Source organism: Xiphophorus hellerii, chromosome 10 (genome assembly GCF_003331165.1).
Source record: "Xiphophorus hellerii strain 12219 chromosome 10, Xiphophorus_hellerii-4.1, whole genome shotgun sequence".
Taxonomy (NCBI): domain Eukaryota; kingdom Metazoa; phylum Chordata; class Actinopteri; order Cyprinodontiformes; family Poeciliidae; genus Xiphophorus; species Xiphophorus hellerii.
Genome location: NC_045681.1, coordinates 14342817 through 14363808, shown reverse-complemented (window position 1 = coordinate 14363808; position 20992 = coordinate 14342817). Strand labels below are relative to the sequence as shown.

At 39.4% G+C, this 20992-nt stretch overlaps 1 protein-coding gene across 5 annotated transcripts; it reads right to left on the bottom strand.

Annotated features, from left to right (window-relative positions):
• Positions 1-666: 666 nt before the first annotated feature.
• Positions 667-20249, bottom strand: nbr1a (NBR1 autophagy cargo receptor a). 5 transcript variants are annotated; one of them, XM_032575072.1, is made up of 22 exons: positions 20023-20124; positions 19625-19687; positions 16477-16495; positions 16370-16392; positions 15212-15394; positions 14960-15037; positions 14656-14879; positions 13699-13818; positions 13197-13496; positions 12672-12831; positions 10504-10752; positions 8542-8661; positions 7824-7899; positions 7627-7737; positions 6797-6973; positions 6526-6696; positions 6277-6422; positions 5366-5793; positions 5165-5250; positions 4722-4809; positions 4467-4566; positions 667-2188 (listed from the first exon to the last, which is right to left on the bottom strand). In XM_032575072.1, the coding sequence occupies exons 1-22, from the start codon at positions 20122-20124 to the stop codon at positions 2003-2005; spliced, it is 3210 nt and encodes a 1069-aa protein (XP_032430963.1). In that variant the 3' UTR covers positions 667-2002. The 5 variants fall into 5 exon arrangements, with proteins under 5 accessions (XP_032430963.1, XP_032430965.1, XP_032430966.1 ...); XM_032575074.1 differs by lacking the exon at positions 10504-10752 and having other exon boundaries at positions 20023-20249; XM_032575075.1 differs by lacking the exon at positions 13197-13496 and having other exon boundaries at positions 20023-20249.
• Between the last annotated feature and the right edge of the window lie 743 nt (positions 20250-20992).

Below are 20992 nucleotides of genomic sequence, written 5' to 3'. Positions count from 1 at the left end.
TACTAAAATGCCCTACAATACACTAACCAAAGCCACGTTGTGTTGACTAAACTAAAATTGACTAAGCTAACTTTGTTAAATTAAGCTGTTAAAGTAAGCTGAAATAGACTACGGTAAGCTAATTTGAAAAGTTGAACAAAGATAGCCATGTTTAACTTAAGAAAAAATAATCAACTTAATTACACTAGAATATGTTAATCTGAGCCTTGTTGAACGAATTTAAGATATGCGAGACTAAATTTGTGTAAAATAGCTTTGGCTGTGTTAAAACGTGACAAGCTAAATGACACAAAAATGTGTTACACTTAACTAAGCATTTTGAAATCTAGGTCAATGTCAGCTAACAGACTAAACTAATTAATGCAAAGTAGGTTAAAATAGACATAAAATAAGTTATGCTAAACTGAACTAAAGCAAACCATGATAAACCCATCATATTAAACAAAGGTATTTTAACATCACAGAGATAGAGGGTCAAACAAGTGACAATTTATGGTAAATTCCTCTGACTTAGTTTTTTACCTATGCTGTATTTAACACTACCCTAAAAATTATGTATCATATTAAGCACTGAGATTTGCTAGATTGAAAAAAGTAATAATGGCGACTTTTATCCAGGACCTCACACCGCCGTGTTTGAATTATTTACAACTCAATAACTCAAAATGAATCTTAAAGGATTTATTTTCTGTACCAACTTTCAGACCTACATATCTAGATTTTCAGTGTCAGGGTGGAACGAAACAGATGGGCAAAGAGTTTATTGGCAGATTGGGAGAAGAGTATTTAAAGTGTACACTCTGTTGCAGAAGAATAATTTGACAAGCAAGGTAGATATATTCAGAATTACTCTTAAGAGCATGTTCTTTTTTTTTTTTTTACTTGAACAATTGTAAACATAAGAAAACGATGGTTCCTAAAAAGCTCAACCACACACACACGCAAAGTTAAGTCCAGACACACAACACAATGTCAGCTTACATGACAAGCATGTTTCGGTAAACTAATCATCATCGCACACAAGAGGCAACGCAATCAAATCAAATATACTTGGGTCCATAAGCTTGAGGAATGTGTTTTAAGAGACATCTCAGTTTAATTAGTGCTAACTGGAAGTTGCTGGGTTTCACTTTGAGTTTTTGACCAAGACATGTAAAAATGCAGGCAAGGGGGATGATAAAAGATGTCACAAAGCTGTGTTTTTGTTTCACTGTGACTGTGCTAAGACCACAAGAACATAACTCATCTCTAATAGCCTCTATTCATCATGCAGGTGTCAAAAAACATCCAAATCTGAACAGTGATCCGTTCTGAGAGTTTGGTTTACATTCCACATGTCAACGTCTAAAATAACAGTACTCTGATACAGAAGAAGATTGCATTGTTAGGCAAATTTCACTACAATAATTAAAGAAAAAAAGAACAAAAAAAACTTAAATATCTATTCTTATTACTGCACTCTGACTCTTAACCCATGCAGCATCAGTAGCATCAGTTTACTCCAGAGCTAGCTTTTCTGACCCGGTTCACCTCACAAAGTTTCATTTTCACCTCTATATTTTAGCCCGACCTTAAGAGAGCACAATTATTTTACAGCGCTGAGGAAGCAGCTACATCAGCCATACAAACACAGGGATGAGGAAATTATGGAAAAACACTTAACTCATCGATATTTCAGTTTTCGCTCATTTTCGACCAACACATACAACTCAACGGCCCAGGTAAACAAAGCTACCAACGAGAATCATTTACAGTACAGTAAATGGCTAATTTGAAGAAAGCGGTAAAGCTAAATTAAAATGGGAAAGAGAAGCCATTATATATATTTTCAATTTTTCTTCCATATACTTGGAGACAGAAGTGTAGTGTAATGTTGAAAAAGCAATCAAAAAACAAATCCAAACACAAGAAGATGAGACATTTAAAAGCCCAACTCTATAATTACTCTTTTTAAATTAAGCTCAAAAGCTGAAGTAATTCTTTCCTATGAGTCTAGGCGCCTTCATTGCGGAGGGTCAGCAGCTTCATTCTGGCTTTCCTCGGCCATCTGGACCAGCTCGTTGACGGTGTGCAGCAGGTTGTAGCCGTGCTTCCTCAGCAGCTGCTGGTTGAGCCGTTGGTCCTTAAAGCCCATCTCCAGCAGAACGGCCATCATGGAAGGGTCCTGTCTGGCAGGGTCGATCCCTCGCTGGGAAAGAGGGGAGACAAAAAAAAAGGCAAGGAGGAAGGGAAAAAGAGAAGAACATAAAGGGTAAATCTACACTCAACGAATCATGTTCATAGGACAAAGGTGTTTATTTGTTGTGCGGGAATCCCTTTGAAATGAGTGGAACTTGTACTTATTTTGAGGAATTTTCCTTCCAAAGTGCATAAACATGTATTTTCAGTTGAAGATGTCTGCAGTATTGGATTTAGTGCTCTCCCTTCATCTTTATAAAAATGTGTGCTGTCACTAAAATCAGTTTTTGCTCTCAAATGTAATGTGTTTTGAGCATTTATACTCTCTTCATGTCTGCAGCCTTCTCATGCTTGAATGGCCTCCCTCCTCAAGTAAAAGCTGTGTTGTATGGAGAGAGTAAACGCCCCTATAATGGGAGGGATGAAAAACTAAAAACAAAACAAAGTGCTTCTGCTGTAGTCTATTAATCTGAGATGTAATTAGTGCATATGCAGGCTTTTAAACAGATGTTTTTATTAGATATTTTTCTTATAAGTGCACCGTGTGTAACTGTCTGAGGTCAGTGGTAGCTCACCATCACCTGGAGTAAATTGTGAATTACTAATAACACCCTAATAAAGCTAATCATGACAACTGTGTCACTCTACAGCCATTTGTCAGCTCGTTATTGAAAACAGGATTTTGTTCTTAATAACTCACCTTGTTAAATAAAATTTTAATAAATACATTTTACTGGATGGAACGAGGCAGAGCTACAGCTTTAAACTGCAAGAGAGCAAAAAATAAATAAAATAAAATCTGCAACCACGGAGATCAGACTTACAGGCACAACTCAACAAGGGAGAGAGTTTGAGCAAGAGGAAAAAGACGCAACCTTATTTTTACTTTATTTTATTATTATTATTTTGGGTTGAAAGATTTTGAGAGGAAGCAATACATCATCTGAGACTGAAATAATCTACCTCTTCAACTGAAAATGTAGTATTGGAGGGGAAATTCTTCAATAGGAATACAAATGTACAGAAGACAATCAGGGCCACTGGAAAAAATAAAGTCAGAATTCTGACTTTAATCTCAGAATTCTGAGAATAAAGTCAGAATTCTTTTTTTTTTCTTTAAGTGGCTCTAATCCTCTTCTGTACAAACATGCTTGGAAACAGGTGTTTTCTGCCTTGAAAAAACTGGCACAAAAACTACTCTGATGTCTAATTTGATGTATTCAGATGTGTCATTGAGTATTGTTGTTGCCTCTTCTCCACAAGCAAGAAAAAATCACTGTCTGCTGCTGGCTCAATAATTGTTTACATGACATATATCAACATCATGAGTTAAAGACTATTTAAAGAAGAATAACATATATTTGTAGGGTATTTTAACCATATTAGAGATATGAGACAAAAGAAAAGTCATATATTTTTTAAAATAATGGCTACAACCCCTAAAGTACTGCCAACAATTCTGGTTAGGCATGAGCTGGTTAAAGATATCATGGTATACGAAGATAAAAAAAAAAGTAAAATGATGTAAAAATGCTATCAGTTCAAGTTCTTGTGTACCATTACAGCAATGTCAGAAGGAAATGCTGGAATCACCAGATTTTCAGCTCTTTTAGGAGTAAACTAATGTAAACTGACAAATGTTTAGGACAAACTTGCTTCTTTATGCAGAAAAGAAAAATGTCGCAACATGTACCCTTCAAAGTAAGAGCTTGATGACCGTTCTGTGTGTAAATGCATGCCGCTATGGAGACATATTCTTCTCTATGCGGCCCTGACAAAGTCTTTGCCTTAACCTTGGTTTTAAAGCCTTTGTCTTTTCACCAACCATAATAAACCAGATAAACAGAGGTGGAGTTAAAGCTTTGTTCTTTCTCACACTTCTAGTTTCACTTGTAAACCATCAGACAGGTAAGCAAAGATAAAATAAAAGCACAAATGTCTTTAAACTTCATGAGTGAAGATTTTATTAGCCGATATGTCTAAACAGAATCAGGATAATATTAAAGAGGAACATTAATCTTAGCATTTTCAAATCATTTTCTGTATAAATTTAACTCGTGGTTTTCTTTCTGATAATAAAAAGTTGCAAAATAAACAAGTGTTTAGAGTGTTTATATCCTGAGATTAATCAGCGCTCAAATTCTTGAGTTTTTCTTGACTTGAATAAAACTGTTTTCATTTGCTTGTGCAAATAATCAAACAAGCAAATTAATAATATCTGGTAATGAAAAGCTCTCATGTTGGAAGTTTTGTATTTTAGTTATAGAGCAGACTTCTGGGTCATGTACCTGTATGGAACAGTTTGGTCCAGTGAAGAGAGCCTTATAAGCAGATGCGGCCACAGAAAGGGCCCCTTTGACAAGTCCCTCTGTGATGCCTCCTTGGCCCCTGGTGCAAACACAGTCACACTCACTGATTATACTAATTACATCTCAGGTTAACAGACTAAATTCTGTTGCAGTGTAGCATGAAAGAAAGAAAAAAGAAAAGAGACTAGAGCACAGAAATTGTAGCATAAGAAGTTTTACTCTGCTGTTTTGCACCTTGGCTGCAGCGCTTTGCCCGCTCTCGGATTGTACGCCTCAAAGGCACTGCATGCTGAGCCGGCTGATCTGGACAGACCGGATGATACTAGAAAAGGAAATAACAACCCACAAAAAAAAAATTCTGATTAGATGAGGAACATGAGGGGTTTTCTTTGTCTTTGTTGAAGCAACAAATCCTGAAAACCTTCGTGCTGCGTTAGTTCCTCTCTTCCTGTATTGGTCATAATGCGTTTCCTGAGTTGTCTTAGCTTCCTTTTAAAACTGAGGAACAGCTAAGTCATGTAAACACGATGAGTCTAACCAGCAGACTGAGTGGCAACGGTAAAGATAAACTGTCTGGTTTTACAGTGATAAATATGCCGCCTCTTAGTTTTATGTGCCAGCCTATGTAGTATATCTGTAATGTGGTGAGATCCAGTCACCATGATGGTTAAACTCACCATTTAGGTGAACCCGTGGTTGTTGCGGCTCGTACGGTTCACAGGCTGGAGGACTGGGATCCCCAGCCAGATACAGCGCCTCCGATCTGAAACACAGACGGAAATTTAACCATTCGAGGCGGTGCTGCGGTGTGGCAACCATCTTCCGTTTCAATAATAAGAGTTAAAGACTCTTTAAGTCCCGACTGGTCCCAGTCTAACCTGGGTGAGTAGATGACCGGTGTGGGGTGCAGAGGCTGAGGCACGACAGGCGGCGGCACCACTTCAGGCGTGAGCGTCACGGCGTCGAGTGTTTGGGACGCGCACAGCATCTGGTTCACGCTGCTGTGGATGGGCGAGACGTGGAGAGGCCAGGTGTTCCCCAGGGACTCCTCCACCGCAATGGTCTCTTCTTCCTTCCTCTCCATCAGCGGCGCCTCCCTGCATGGCTCAAAGTTGCAGGGCTCGTCCTTTTCCTGCTCTTGGTCCGGGTCGGTCGAAGAAGCCGCAGTGGCGGCGGCGGCGGTGTCAGGCTGCGACATGGCGGAGCTGTACATGGACTCGCCCAGGGGCCGGCTGGTGTCGAAGCAGTCTGGGAGGACGATGATGTAGTCATCGCTGGAGGAGACGGAGGACGTCTGGCTGCTGACCTGAAGCAGAAAATCATAAAGGCTTTCAGGCTCCGCATAGGTGCTGAAAAATTATGGGTTATGAAAGCTTCTGTTTTTCTGGTTGAGACACGTATTTATGAAGTGCTTTTACAGGAAATGCTGCCAAAAATATGACTTAATATTAATTCAGACCTGTGACTAACTTTGTTTTTGAGTCAAGGGTGAATCAGAGGGAAGAGTTCCGGCCTGTTGTCGACATTCAGCATGTCAGGAGTCAAGCAGACGTGGCTGTAAACACTGACTCTATGCATACCTTTACTTACTTGATGAGAAAATTAATGTATAAATTACACTATTTATTAATTCACTGACCCTAACAGTTCATTGTTCGCACTGGATTTTGTTTATGGACATTATGGTTATTACTTTGTGTTGCTGATTACTCACATAAAATTCTAAAAGTATAGTAAAGTATGTGTCTGATAAAATGTGGAAATATTTAAAGCATGTTTATAACATTACCTCATCCCAGTCTTCTCTGGTTCTGCCTTCTTCTTTCTCACAATTCTTCTCCTTCATATTTTGCATAGCATGCAAAACCTCTTTGTCCTCATTATCTTGATGTGAACTGATATTAAGGTTTACATTTTCGCCTCCGAGCTCAGGATCTGCCAAGTGGGGGGAAAAAAACAACCAAAATAAACATCTTGGCTCAAGATGGTCCAGCTTTAAAATAAAGGAAGATTATATGTTTGTTTTTTATCAACTCACCCGGCCTTGAGTCGTCCTCTCCTTGGGTCAGTTGGTTGAAGACGGTATTTACAGGCGGCGCTAAACTCTGGATTCTATCGGCATTAATCTCCTCCTGCTTAACTTTCTCCTTCTGCTTCTCCTCCACCTCGACTCCCCTCTCAAAACCAAAGCCGGGCCCCCGGGTAACAACTGCAAGAGTTAGAAACAATGTTCAACAGAGAGAGATTAAAACACAAAATTTCCCTCTCTGGCGTTAAAACTCCAAGAGGGACCGATTGTAGCGGCTCACCCTGCGGTTTGAGGCTGCTGTGCTTGGGTCGGCGCAGGGGCCTGTGGTCCGGGGCTTCCTCCAGCGTGAGGGAGCGGATCACCGTCTCGCAGAGGAACTGAGCTCCACTGATCTCCTCCTCCTTCTCCTCGTCTTGCGCTACGGGCTCCGACACGTCTTTGGGCCTCAGTTTGACTCCTTAGAAAAATAGGGCAGAATTATGAAGGATAAAACAGTTTTAGGATCTAGTCTGAGATTTTGCTTGTTCTAGGATATGGTTTTGTTCATTCTCAGGAGCAAGAAGAAGGGATGCGGATTGTTCTTTCTTCCAAAACACCTCTGATTTAATGAAGGGGCGTGCCCTAGCCTGCTTTTGGACATCTGTAATCCCATTTATTATGAAATTAAAACTGAATGTCATCTTGTCAATTAAAACTGAAAAAAACACTGTTAATAAATAAATACTTAGTTAATACAATACCGGATATCATTTACTTCTTTACTTAAAGATTTGAATTTGTGTAACAACTATTCCTGTGCATTCAGACCAAACTTGCAACATTGTTGGACTGTAACTGTAGGCCGCCCAAAATAATTGGGAGAGACAAACCCGTGCTGAACGCTCCACCTCCCCTTGGCATGAGTATATTTCAGAGAAACAAATGCAGGGATTAGCAACTAAGGGTTCTAATTGCAGGCCTTGAAAGAAACTTTCTATTATTTGACTGAATATAAAAATGCATTTCCAGAACAACTTAAAAAATTTCTTTGAACATAAACACCTGTTTGTCTTTAAAACGTTCAATTATCCAAATTAGACAACTCTAAAGAGTCAAAACAGAATAGCTCACCGAAGAGTTTACGGACTCCTGTGATCTCTGACTCGTCCTTCGTCTGTGAAGTCATTGTCCTTTCCAACAAAGATGAATCATTGGGGAGGGGGGAAATGCAGGGGGTCAAAGCTGGAACAAAAACAGAAAGAAAAAAAAAAACAATATTAAAATATATATTCAAGTTCAGGGTTGAGTTTTTCAGCACATTGACTCACCGACAGGAGTGTTGTTGGGGACTTTTTCCAGCTCTTGCACAATATTTATGTCCAGCAACTCAAATGAAAGCAGATCCTAAAACAAAAAAGTAAACAGAACAATGAAAATTCAAATTACTGTGGTGTAGTGGAGACATTTTCAGGAGACATTGTGTTTACAGATGTGCTCCGCCTCCCACACAGCCTCTGAAAGACCAGATTCCCCATTACAGATGATGAACATTCAATCCAGTTGCTATGAGACCTTCTGTGGGTTAGTACACCTTTGCTTCTCAGGATTCATCTGATTTCGGAGTTTACTACGATGACATTTAAGTCACTGTCCTAATTTAATCAGCTGCTTGATAAATTGGCCGACTTCTATTACGGCTAGGAGTAGAACAAGAAAAAAATACTTGGAAACCTGTTTTAAGGAGACCAAAACGAGAAAATTTGCGGTGAGAAATCAACATAATGGTTTTATTTTTACTACATGGGTAATAAAATAGCGTATGAATGCATCGTTGTCACAAAAACACAGACCAAAGATTTGACTGTTAATATGAATATATTCACATGTTTGTGTAAAAAGTCACACAAACAGTGGTAGCAAAAAAGAAAAGTATAAACTTCTGAGACTTTTCTGTACACTGAACTGCGCTACCGTTCTTATTTCTGTTTGATCAGCGCACGACTTGAAAATGACGTGACAGAAAATAGCTTCACGTTGCGTGAGCACCTGTGCGGTCAGCAGGTCGACTGATGGGAAGTAGAAGTCTTCTTGGGGGAGGTCTGCAGTGAAGGCAGAACCACTCTCCTTGGGTGTCACCTCCTTCTCTGCCGGCTTCACCTCCTCCTTCTAAAGCACAAACAGGATGGCCGTCAGTAGTATCACCATAACAAGCAAATACTTTTAAATCTTCGTTGACATTTCCAGTTATTTTTATAATAATAAAAAAATCCTGTTCATTTTATTTATCTATTATCTATTTTTGTTTTTTTAGGGGGGGACACAAAAGTTGTAATACAAAGAATAAAAGGACACAACAGCTTTGCTAAAGTTCTGAGTCGGTCCTTAATTTTTCTGCATTTTCCTTCAAAGCAGCCAAGTTTTGGTTTTTTTTAAGCTTTTATGCAGCACTTCTCCAAGCTTTCTGAAGGACTTAAATAATTTTAAGTCCTGGCTGATTTTGTTTTACACATTTTCAGCTCAGTATCTGATCAATATCAGAGGAGTTTTATTGGTTCAGCAACTTCAACTTAAATCTATGAATCATTCAAGCACAGAAATAACCAAAGACTCGGAGGAATAACCAGTGTTGGGTTTACTGCATAACGGCTAATTTAGGCTCCCTTTACACCAAATTGCAAATTCCTGTGTGAAGGCGATTGAGCGACTGCTGTATCACCAAATAGTTGTTTTTTTTGCCACTGCTTCCAAGGCCATATCACAATGCTACTGCTACAGGGACAACCTTCTCTGCACTAGGATATTATCCTCACAATCTGTGGATATTCCGTATATATAAAAGAGGTTTCTGCACCTCCACCATCAGTTTTAGCCATGCTGTGGGGGAGGAAACAGTCAGCTTATCAGCCGGGTATAAAAGGATGCAGGGGATTGGGCTAGTGCAGTAAGACGGGGGCATGCACACAAAAGGCTCACTGATCAATATGAGCTGATCACACCAAAGATCTGAATCCTTTATTTGTTTTTCAGGAGTTCCATGGTCACCCAGCAGACCTGTTTGCGGCCATTTTGATGGAGAGCTCATGGGCCTGAGGATGCCATCCATCCATCTTTCACTTAATCCGGGAACATCTCACGGGAGAAACAGTCTTAGTAGAGAAGCTGTCATCCCTCTCCCCGGCCACTTGGGCCACCTCCTCCAGGGGACTGAGTATCTCACCATATCTCTAAGAGAGAACCCAGACATTCTGCAGGGGAACCCCTTAGCACCTGCCTGTTGTCCGCGATCTCAATATTTTGTTGTCCAGTAACTTTTAGATGCATCACTGCTCCAACACACCTGAATAACATCAATGGATCGTTACCAAGACTTTGCCACACTTGATGCCATGCTGAAGGGCATCAAGTTATTTGACACAGCTGTGTTGAAGCAAGGACGTATGTAACAGTTGCAGGGCATTAGCTCCAAAGAACTGCAGTTGGAGACTCCTGATCTAGACCTTCCAAAACTGTTGATGTTCTAATGTTCGTGTCATTAATTTTTAATGTCAGAGTGCGATCCAAGTCCGGTGTGAAGCAAAGAATTATCTTATAAATGAATAATTGGGCATTTTGTTACCATCAATGACTCGTCATTTTTTAGTAAAATCTATTAAATAGTTTTCAATAATAAAATTAGTATTGTAGGACCTACAAGGTGATTCCCAAATCACAATTAGCTTAAAAGTATACAGCAGTTGGTTAGCTAAAGGATTCTTTGTCAAGTCTTAGCTGGATTTCTCCATCCACTTGCTTAAAACAGAACTTTCAAATACAGTTAATCTGAAGTAGACAGTTGGAAGGCTGAGCACTTCAGAATGCTTGGAGAGATGGCGTTTAAAATCAACTGAAAAGGTCATAGGACAGTTGGGCTCCTTGGTAGGAAAACATGAAGACATTCTGGGTGATTTAATCTAAATATTTATGTAAACAGATGTTGCAGTAGGTGATGTCACCGCGTATGAGACTTGCCAATCGCTTGCTTTGGTGCCCGAGCCCGTTGCGGCTGCTGCCAGAGTCGACCACAATGCTGCACCAGACCCGCGGGCCGAACTGACAGCCGCAGTGCGCCAGCCGCCAGTGGGAGGTGTACATCCCCTCCATGACGGGAGCAACAAAGGCCACACTGACCACGCCCACTTGTCCCGGAAGCAGCAGGGGCACTGGAACCTCCCTCCTCTCCTCCGACGCCAAGCCAAGGTTTCCCCACATGAACACTAGCTGCGTGCACGCACACACACATACACAGAACACAAAATAGGAATACACATGCGAAAAAGCACAAAGAAAGACAAAGAGCATGCAAACCAGAGTAAACACAACAGAAAATAAATAAATAAATAATCATGCGTTCATACTGAGGGGGCAACACTTATTTTACATCCAGACAAAGACTTAGAAACTTGAACCACATAAACTTAACTAGATTAAATAAGAAACAACACTGGATAAATACAGGTGCCTCTAAATAAATTTAAATATCATTGAAAAGTTACATTTATTTCAGTGATTCCGTTTAAGAAAAGAAACTCATATTAAACAGATCTATTCCACAGAGAATGACATAGTTCTAAGTTTTATCTTAGTTAGTTTGGATAATTATGGCTCGCAGCTAATGTAACTATTACTCACATAAACAGATTAGCTGGCTGTTCATGGATTGCTATATGAAAAGTGTGGTGGATGGGAAAAGTGTGATATAAAAAAAAAGTTAAGATGATTGGGAGAGAATCGCAAGTAGTGGACTGTGACTGGAGTCAGAGCTTCAAGAGCCACCACACACTCATGTATTCAGAACATAGGGTACACTTCTCCCATTCCTTGTGTTAACCCGCCCCTGAACAAGAGACGACATCAGAGGTGTCTCACCTGGACTAAAGATAAAAGAGGCTTGGTCCAAAGTCATCTGTTCAGAAGAAAGCTGCATTTTATTCGAAAATCATGGTCCAAGAATCTGGAGAAAGATTAGAGAGGGACAGAATCCAAGTTGCTTCTTCCAGTCAGTGATGATTTAGGATGCCTCTGTCATCTGCTGCTGTTGGTCCTCTGGTCCACCGTCATCTACCAGAATACTTCATGCGTCCCTCTGCTGACAAGCTTTATTGAGATACTGATTTTTAGTCTAGCAGGACTTGGTACCTGTCCATATAGCCAAATGCACCAACACCTGCTTTAATGATAATGGTATTTATGTGTTTGGCCTAAACCTCAGAGAATCCATAGAGTATTGTTAAGCATAGGCTTGCATGAAATTAGAAAATCATGCAATGGTAACGATTGTAATGATGGTGTCCATAGTGATAAATCCACATTTTTCCACAATCTTCTCTCCTTCAACTTCCAGTGCGTCCATCCTAGGTGATGCAATCAGGGGATCTACACTGCATCTCCTGCAGTGAAGCTTCATCCAACAAGCTGAATATCTTGTTACCATCCCAACTGATGATTCATGATACTTGGAATATGTCAGAAAATAATTAGTCCATTCCCAGCATGTCGTTGCAGTATTGGTACCGATGTTACAATGCTGATATGTTGAGCTGCTTTAGCCAAGAGGAAAATGAGAGACACCAAACCCAACAATGCAGATGAGCTGCAGCAAAGAAACCTGGGATTCCTTGAATACATCAGCAGAGCCACAGGCTGAATGCCTCCATGCCATGCTGCATTGATGCATTAATTCATGCAACGGATGCTCCGCCAAGTATTGCGTGCATACACTCTACAGCACATGAACATACTTTGTAGAAGGCCCACATTTCTTTATTTAAAAAAGATTTACTAACTGAATTTCGAGCTTTCATTAGCTGTAAGCCATACTCATTTAATTTTACAGAAATAAACATTTAAAAAGTATTACTCTATGTGTAATAAATATATTTGATATACATTTTTTTCTCTCTAAAAACTGAATTACTGAAACAAATACAATTTTGAAAGATATTCAAATTTACTGAGATGCACCTGTAAGCCTGGTAGATTTTAGTAAATCAAGAGAAAGAAACAAGTTAAAAGGAGAATAAAAGTATTAAAGTGGGACGAGTTAAAAGGAGAATAAAAGTATTAAAGTGGGAGGTGTGGAGGGCATAGAGAGAGAGAGGGAGAGTGGAGCCTGGTCTCTCGATGAGTGGGAGGTGTACCTTGGTCTCTGAAGTCCAGCTGATTGTGCCCGAGTTCTTCATCTTCCAGTATTTGATGAACTTGGTACCAGGCTCCAGACGGGTGTTATCAGGCAGATTTTCATCCAGAAACAAGGCAGCCATAGTGGGCACCAAGGACGTGTGCGAGACCCCGGGACCCCTAGTTTCAAGTGTACAGAGCATTGTTGAAAAAAAGCCCTGGTTTCTCTATAATACGCATCTCTTTTGTTTCTCTACGAATCAAAAAAAAGCAGGACCCCAGATTTTTTTTTTTTTTTGCAGCTCAAAAGCAAATTTTTCTTTTTTTTTTCTAGAAAATCTATGAAGCAGCAGCAACAGTTTTCACATTGAGGTAGTTCCAACATTTGCCACCACCCCAGAGCAGCCAGCGAAAACACTCATACAGACTAGATTACAAAGATGGCATATTTTTGATTTCTTTTCTTGGAAAAAAAAGACTTTTTGCATCCATGCTGGGCTAGAGGTACCCAGCACTGTCGGACGCCCTTCCAAGGTGGCGCTTACTCTGGACTGGAGGCCTGGGGGTCGGGGACCGGGGCTGGGATGTGACCTGGGTCTGTGGCGGGACCTGAGGCTGATTCTGAGGCAGCGGAAGGAGGCAGCGCCGGGAACTGGGTGGATGTGGACGCCATGTTTGCCAGGCTGGCTCTGTCTGAGGTACAGGGTCCGCTCCATTGCATCCCCCTCTTCTCCAGCCTCAGTTTCTTCTTGATTTCCTTCACCTCTGCTTTCAGCTGCCTTCTTTCAGCTTTGAGGCGCTGTCTCTCGGCCTTGCGCACAGTCCTGTCTCCTCGCCTTGGGAACCTGGTTTAAAATGTCATCAGGAACACCTATTTGTTGACTATCAAAAGTTTACTTTCCAAAAAAAAAAAAAAAAACAGAACACATATTTTGCCTTGTCTTCACCTTTAATAATGTAGATGCTACAGCAAGAACTAGCACTCTCTTTCAAATCTACATCAAGAAAGTAGTAGCTTTGGATGAGCCTCAGTTTTTAAAGGTTTACCTAAACTCTCCCGACATTCCATGCTCGGGGATGGAGAGAGGCGTCTTGGTTCTCACCAGGCTGTGGCTCGGATCATGGCTGTGTCTGCACATCTCACACAGGATGCAGGATGGGCACACACTGGCAAGGAAACAGCACAAAAAAAAATCACTATGCATGCTCAAAAAAGTGTAAAAGAAAAAAAACACTTTAGCAGAAATGGCGGAAGGTTGATCTCCCTGAAAATGTCCATGCATATTTCCTACATATTTGCAGTGGAGGGTAAAGCATTTACCCACTATTGTAGAAACTATTACTTATTACTTAAAAATAAATAATAGTTTTATTTATAAGAAAAAAAATATGTAAAAAGCTAACTTGTGAAATAGTTATTTTGTCCATAATAATTAATAATTACCTGTAATTTATATAAGGAGGGCTAAGCTCAATTCCACCCATCATACCCACATCTGATTACTGCCTGGTCTGCAAAACTCAAGAAGTCACCTAAATATATCCTGTCTGGAAACTTGAAGTAGACTAAAATCTATCATAAAGAAACGCACCATGCTCCAGTTTAAAGGAATTCACGGAGAGGGTTGAATTTTAGTAATTATGCAAAGAAGAGAACACTAATGCGTGATGTCAGTTGTCGTTGCAAAGTGTGGCACAAATAGTTATCAGGTTTACATTGTCACATAGCGCAGTGTTGGTTTGGAGAGATTTATTTCCTCCTATTCCAAAACTTTTTTTATTTATCAAGTTATGTTTTGACTGATTTTACTTCCTTTGACGATCTGAAACATTTAAGGATAACAACAAAGAAGAAACCTATCAATCCTTTTTCCAGCACTGGAACTACTTTCATCAATTACTTGAAAATTCCCTTGAAGGAATCAAATTTATCCTTCAGAACTTATTTTTGATAGCATAGACATATCAATCCGCTACACCCAACCGCCCCACCCTAATGCCTACCTGCATTTGTAAGCCCCCTCAGAGGTGAGCTTGTTGCAGGTGCTGCAGTTTGGGGTGTACCCGAGCGATCCGTTAGAGGTGGAGGGGCCCGGTCGGGGCCCTATAGGTCCTTCAATGACCCCAATGTCCTCTTGGAGCCCGTCGGAGGATTTGTGAGTACAACACTGGCCGGAGAAGTCGTTGCACATCCGTTCCACCACCTCCTTTACAACTTCGTCCTTAAACTAGAGCCCAAGAAAATAAAGTTTTAATAGTCTGAGGAAAATGTTTTTCACAAATCTTTTTTTTCCTCAATAATGCTAACCTTCTCCATGTACGATCTGAACCACATAGGAGGAGGATCATCATCAGGTTTATTCCCCTTGTTTTCTTTTACAGCTCCCTGTAAGCAGAAACCAGAAACATAATCACATCTTAAACGTTAGATAAGTGATATTAAATGACAGAGATACAGAGAACTGGAGTCGTTTTCACTGACTCCTCCTTGTGGCATAAAGTCAACAGATTATAACCAATAAAAGAAAATTGGAAGACGACAAAAGATGGGTTTTCTTACGCTTTCTCGCTCTGGAGTGATCTGAGTGCCTTTGTCCACGGCTTTAACTCTTGACGGGTAAGGTGGAGCAGGTCGGAGGTCTCCTTTAAGCTCCTTCACCTCCGCCTTCAGAGGACCGCCGCATGCCTGGCCTTTCATCTTGTACACATTCATGTGCAGCTGGTTCCCCTGCTTCTCTGCACTCTGAGAGGGACAGTAATGAACAGTAAACAACAAATTGAAGGCAAGAATGACAACATATACAAAGAGAAAGTTTTTGCAGTAAAACATATCTAAGCTGCTTTTATTGTGCTGTAACATAAAACAAGTGCACACTTAAATGTTCATACCCTTTGAAACTTTTTACATTTGGTGACTTTACATCTAAAAAAATTCTACCACCATGTATTTTATCTTTGGTGAAGAACTGTCAAGTTTAATGAAAAGGATAGCAAGTTGTGTACTCCACAAATCTGGAATTCATGGGAAAGAAAGCCACTAGTGGAGGGAGTCCATATGAAGGCCAGTCTACAGTTTGCAACAAGCCATGTGGAAGAAAATCCTCTGATCAGTGAGTACTTTTGTTTGGCCTACAAGCAAAAAAGTACAATCTTTCAGAAGATGGAAAAAACACTTGACAGTCAGAGAGCTACAAAACAAGGATTCAGATGAAAGCACATGCTTGGGCTGGAAAGTCCAGACTTAAATCCAATTAAGAATCTGTGACAAAGACCCTTCATTAAATCTGGCTGAGCTTGAGCCATTTGGAAAGGAAGAATGTGAAAGGATTTCAATGTGTAGATATGAAAAGCTCATAGGATTATACCTCAAAAGACTTGCAACTGTAACCTTAACCAAAGGTGATTCAACAAAATATTGACTCAGAACACAAATGCTTGCCTCAATTTCATTTTCATATTTTTATAAGCAAACCATCTTGATTACGTTTTTGTTCCTTTCACTTTCTAATTATGCACAGCTTCCAGTTGGTCTATGGCTTGAAATCCAGACGAAATACGTTGAAAGCCAAGACTGTTAAAAGGTTCAAAGAGAAAGTATCCCTTTGCAGAGTGCTGTATGTTACCAGCCCCCTTTATCACATAATTAAGGAAAAACAAAGAAAACATGTAGTGCCACTCAGCCAACAATTTCCAAGAATATCAGGGAGTGCTGCAATACCTTGATTGCTTCTTCATATTCATCTGCAAAACAAAAACATGCCAGTGTATTATCAACATGTTACTCAAGTGCCATGACGGAAAACCAACAATGATTACTATTCTTACCTTGACTGTTTATGCAGATCTGAAAGAAAACATAAATAGGATCAGAATGAAATAAGTCACTAACTTTCATTATTGTCAAAAATAAATACACTATTGACTACAGTTTGCAGTTCTTAGCCATATGCAAAGCAACCAGGCTGAGAGTCAGTTCCTCAAAGACCAAGGTCGTGGTCCTCAACTAGAAAACATTGGACTACTCTATAAGACTCCGGACTCACTGGAGAGACTATATATAACTTTTGGCCTGAGAACACATTGGGATTGCCCAGAATAAGCTGGAAAGTATTTAACTGGACCAGTTAATGTACCCAATCTCGGATAAATTGAAGACAATGGATGAGTTGAACTGCCTTATATATTTTTGCCATTGATTCAACACAGTGTCTGAAACCTTCCTTAGAGATTTTGGTGCTTATTAATTAACGTAGCAAACAAACAGTTGGGAGGCAGATTTTACATCTATGGTGTAAATCTTCTGAATTTGGTGGAATATGTTGGATTGAGATATGGGGACTGGGATGGCCGTTAGAGTACAGCAAGTTTATTGTCATGATGAACATGACCCACAACGATATAGACCAAGTATATTTTACTATTTGAGCAATGCTCAGTTGGTAATAATGAGTTCAAACTATGCCATGCAAATGTCTCCCGCACCATTACACCACCAGCAGCAACAGCAGCCTGAAACACCAACACAAGGCAGGACGGACTCAAGCTTTCACATTATTTATTCTAATTTCTGGGTCTATGATTTGAATGTTGCAGCTGAAATAAAAACTCATCAGATCAGGAAACATTCTTAGAATCCATTATTTTCCAGTCATGGTGAATCTGTCTGAACTGTGTACCTCTATTTTGTATCAACTAGATTTGGGACAGTCCCAAAGTATACCTAGAGTTTAAAACGTTGCTCCATTAAAATGGCAAATTTTGCTGTTTCCACAGTTAGAAGTCCTTTTAATCAGGCTCTACGGAGCCTAAAGCACTTTATATCCCAAATGTGACACAGATAACATAATTATACCAATAATAGATACATTAGATTATATTAGCAGCTACAGGAACGGTCTGATGAAAAGTACTGACAATGTGAACATTTCATACATTTTTACAATTTTTCTCTCAGCTCAATGATGAGCTAAAACCTGGTATATTTACTTGAAGATATATTGTGAGGATCTTATCACATCTCATGCCCAGTACCCATATTTTAACATTTTGTCCTTTTATTTCCTTTTGCTTATCCTTTTATTTCACTTAGATGTTGATTTTGATTTATTAAGGCCATAAACATGCATATGATTGTTTGAATTTCATACATTGTTCAAGCTACAATATTATTTTGTGAAAACTCAATTTTAAATCCTATTTCCAATTACTGGGCTTCTGATCCCCATTGAAGATCAGTCAACTTCAATGAGATTTGGCAGATTATTATCTCCTCATATAGAAACATTATTTTGACCCACCTCCATTATGTGTTGGTTTCACCTAACCTCTGTTCGTGTCAGCAGACCACAAGCAGATTAAAGAAAATGTTCTTTTCCGCCCCTTTAATTGGTTTTTGGCACTTATAGGCTTTATTCACAATTTAACAGTAAGTGCGAAGAGAGAGAAGAGTAGGACACATGCAGCAAAGGTCTCAATGTCGGGAATCAAACCCAGGACGGCTGCGTCCAGAACTGTAGCTTCTGTATACGAGGCTAGCACTTTAACATTACACATACACCTAACGGTCATTTTCAAAATTTCCCCACAGACTATTTAAAGTGAGCTATTTGTAGCCACATGACTTTAGTTAGAAATCACTAAATTGTGTCACTGTTTGTCTTTCTCAAGAACGTATTTAATTAACATCAGTGGCTTGGCATCACACCTCAAATAGTTGAGATTGTTTTTTGTCATTTTAAACAAGCTGGTCTAATGCTGGTGCGCTATCATGTCTGTCAAAGAAAAACAAAAAAACACACAAACTGTTCCTGACTATGACGTAATTAGGACATGGGTGGGGCAGAGTCACATGCTGTAGGCTGAACTATGAACTGTACCATCACTGGGTAGGAATGGGGTTTAATATTATTGTCTTGGCTTAATTTTTGTGTATTCTTTCTTTTTTGTCTGGTGGTCTGATCAATCATTATTCACCCTTTGTCTCAATGTGACATCAGTTTGTTGATGTCACATTGAGACAACTTGTAGTTGTACCTGCTCTGAACTTGGTTTGGTTACTTTGGTCTCTTATCCACCCAGTGACTTGTAATTGCTAGAATTGCTTTAAGAAATAAAACCTTTCTGTAATATTTAAATGTTTAGAAATGAAAAAAATAAAATCTGAAAATATCAGACCGCCAAAATGTTAATGTCTTCTAAAAGGGTTTTATGTGATAGACCAAGAAAATGACGTATATAACTGTGGGACTGAATTAAAATAATACACAGTTAGAATACATTTCCTAATTAAAATGGATTCTAACCATTTATTTTTTCAGCTCATCTGATCAGTAAGTAGAGTCCAACTGTATATAAATTAATATCATTATCAGCACAGCTTTGTGAAGGCCTCAGGGGCTTATAAGTGAACAAACATGTAAAGATCAAAGAACACAGCAGACATGGTGACTCTGGAGGAGCTGCAGACATCCTCAACTCCAGTGAAGAATCCATTAATAGGACAACTATTAGTAATGCACTCCACCAGTGTAGGGCAAACATGAAATGTTGTGCAAATAAATAAGGGGCAACTGCTTCTGTTATAGCCCATAAGAAAAAGAAAAAAAAATCTACTTCAACTTTATAATTACATTCCTGCTTCTTTGTGTTGGCCTGTTTCATAAAACCCAATAAAATACATTGAATGTTGCATTTGTAAAACAACAAAAAGAAGAAAATGTTAAGGGGCTTTAATACGTTTGGCATAATTTACATACACGTCTCTGGTGAGCATGGGTATCAAATTCACCAGTGAGTGTTTTTAAAATTTTAAAATTAACAATTTACTCACGTCATAATGGCTTTAAATACGTAAAAATATATAATAAAATAGAAAACTATATACCACATATGTAACATATTTATTTCTGTATGTGTTATTGTAGTTGTCTATTAACGATCGAATACTTCCTGGTAAGGGCGCCATGAGTCTTACCTCTTCATTATCTTCATCAAAGTATTTAACTTGAAAGTGGTTGATCCCAAATGACGCTTTGATCTGAAATGTAACGTGAAGGAGTTATTATCCAATCCACAGAAAACAGTGCCTTAAAAAAATCAGCTATTCACACACGCACAACAAACCCTCAATAATGGACATTTCAGGCTGAGAAATGTTACACATCGACAGCTGGAAAATGGATGTATGAACAAAAGGTTTATTCTCAAAACAAGCTAAGCACATTCTCCTTTAAAATGACCAGCTCTGCACACATCTTTAGTTGACCGAATCGCCCGTCCTTCAGGTGATCTGCTGTTTACGTGTCTGCTAGGCCATTTCTGGGCCTGCTCTTCCCCAAACTGCGCCAGCTTTTTTCCCCTCCAGCAGCTTACCCAGGCTTCCACGGACTCCCACTCCAATTTGTCCACATCCTGAGCCAGGAATCTCTTCACATTCCCGCGAAAATTGACTTTAATCGTGACGGGGAGACCCATGACGGCCGTCTAAAGCGTATTTAACGGCTTTCATTTGAGGTGACGTCGGCCTGCTTGATCCCTTCTGCCCTCGACTGTCTTCTCTTGTTTACATCGTCAACTGCGTCACGAGTAGACTGTGACGACACTTCTTCTTCTTCTTCTTCTTGGTATTTAATGGCGGTTGGCAACAAACTTACAGTAGCATTACCGCCACTTACCAGTATGGAGTGTGGTTCGAGATGGTCTATAAACTTTCACTTTCTACCTTTTCCCTACACTAACTCCTGATTAAACATACCCCCACACATACACACCTGCTTATATTATCCAACTTGCTTATATCTTTATATACCCCTCTTTTATATTCTTTACACATTCACACCCAACCTTCTCTACTCATATCCTATGAAATAGCTTTGTTTTTTTAAGATACCGAATAATTATTTGAATATGTCTACTCCCTAAATCTCTCCTCAAAAATTCTATTAAATTAAACCTTTCTTTAATGCCTACACACTCTCTCATCATGCATCTTCTCTCTTCTTCATACTTACAACACTCTAAAATAACATGCTCTATTGTTTCAGACTTCTCACAATAATCACACTTTCCTGTTTTATGCTTTTGTATTTTAAAAAGTGAATAATTAAGCCCTGTATGACCGAACCTTAACCTTGTTATTATTCTTTCCTCCTTCCTATTCCTTCTTCCTATTCTTTTCTTTCCTACATCCACCTGAATTTTATAAAACCACCTTCCTGTTAACCCTTTATCCCACCTTCTTTGCCATATTTTCATCAATTCTTCTTTGACTTTACTTCTCCCTTCCGATTTACTCATCTTAACTGAAAAACTAATAGGATTATGTATTGCCTTCTTTGCCGTT

Coding starts and splice junctions, on each gene's coding strand:
- nbr1a (XM_032575072.1), bottom strand. CDS start 20,124: ATGGGTCTCCCCGTCACGATTAAAGTCAATTTTCGCGGGAATGTGAAG. Junction 6,974..7,626: donor AGGAGTCCGTAAACTCTTCG/GTGAGCTATTCT, acceptor TATTTTTCTAAG/GAGTCAAACTGAGGCCCAAA. Junction 4,567..4,721: donor GGCAAAGCGCTGCAGCCAAG/GTGCAAAACAGC, acceptor TGTTTGCACCAG/GGGCCAAGGAGGCATCACAG.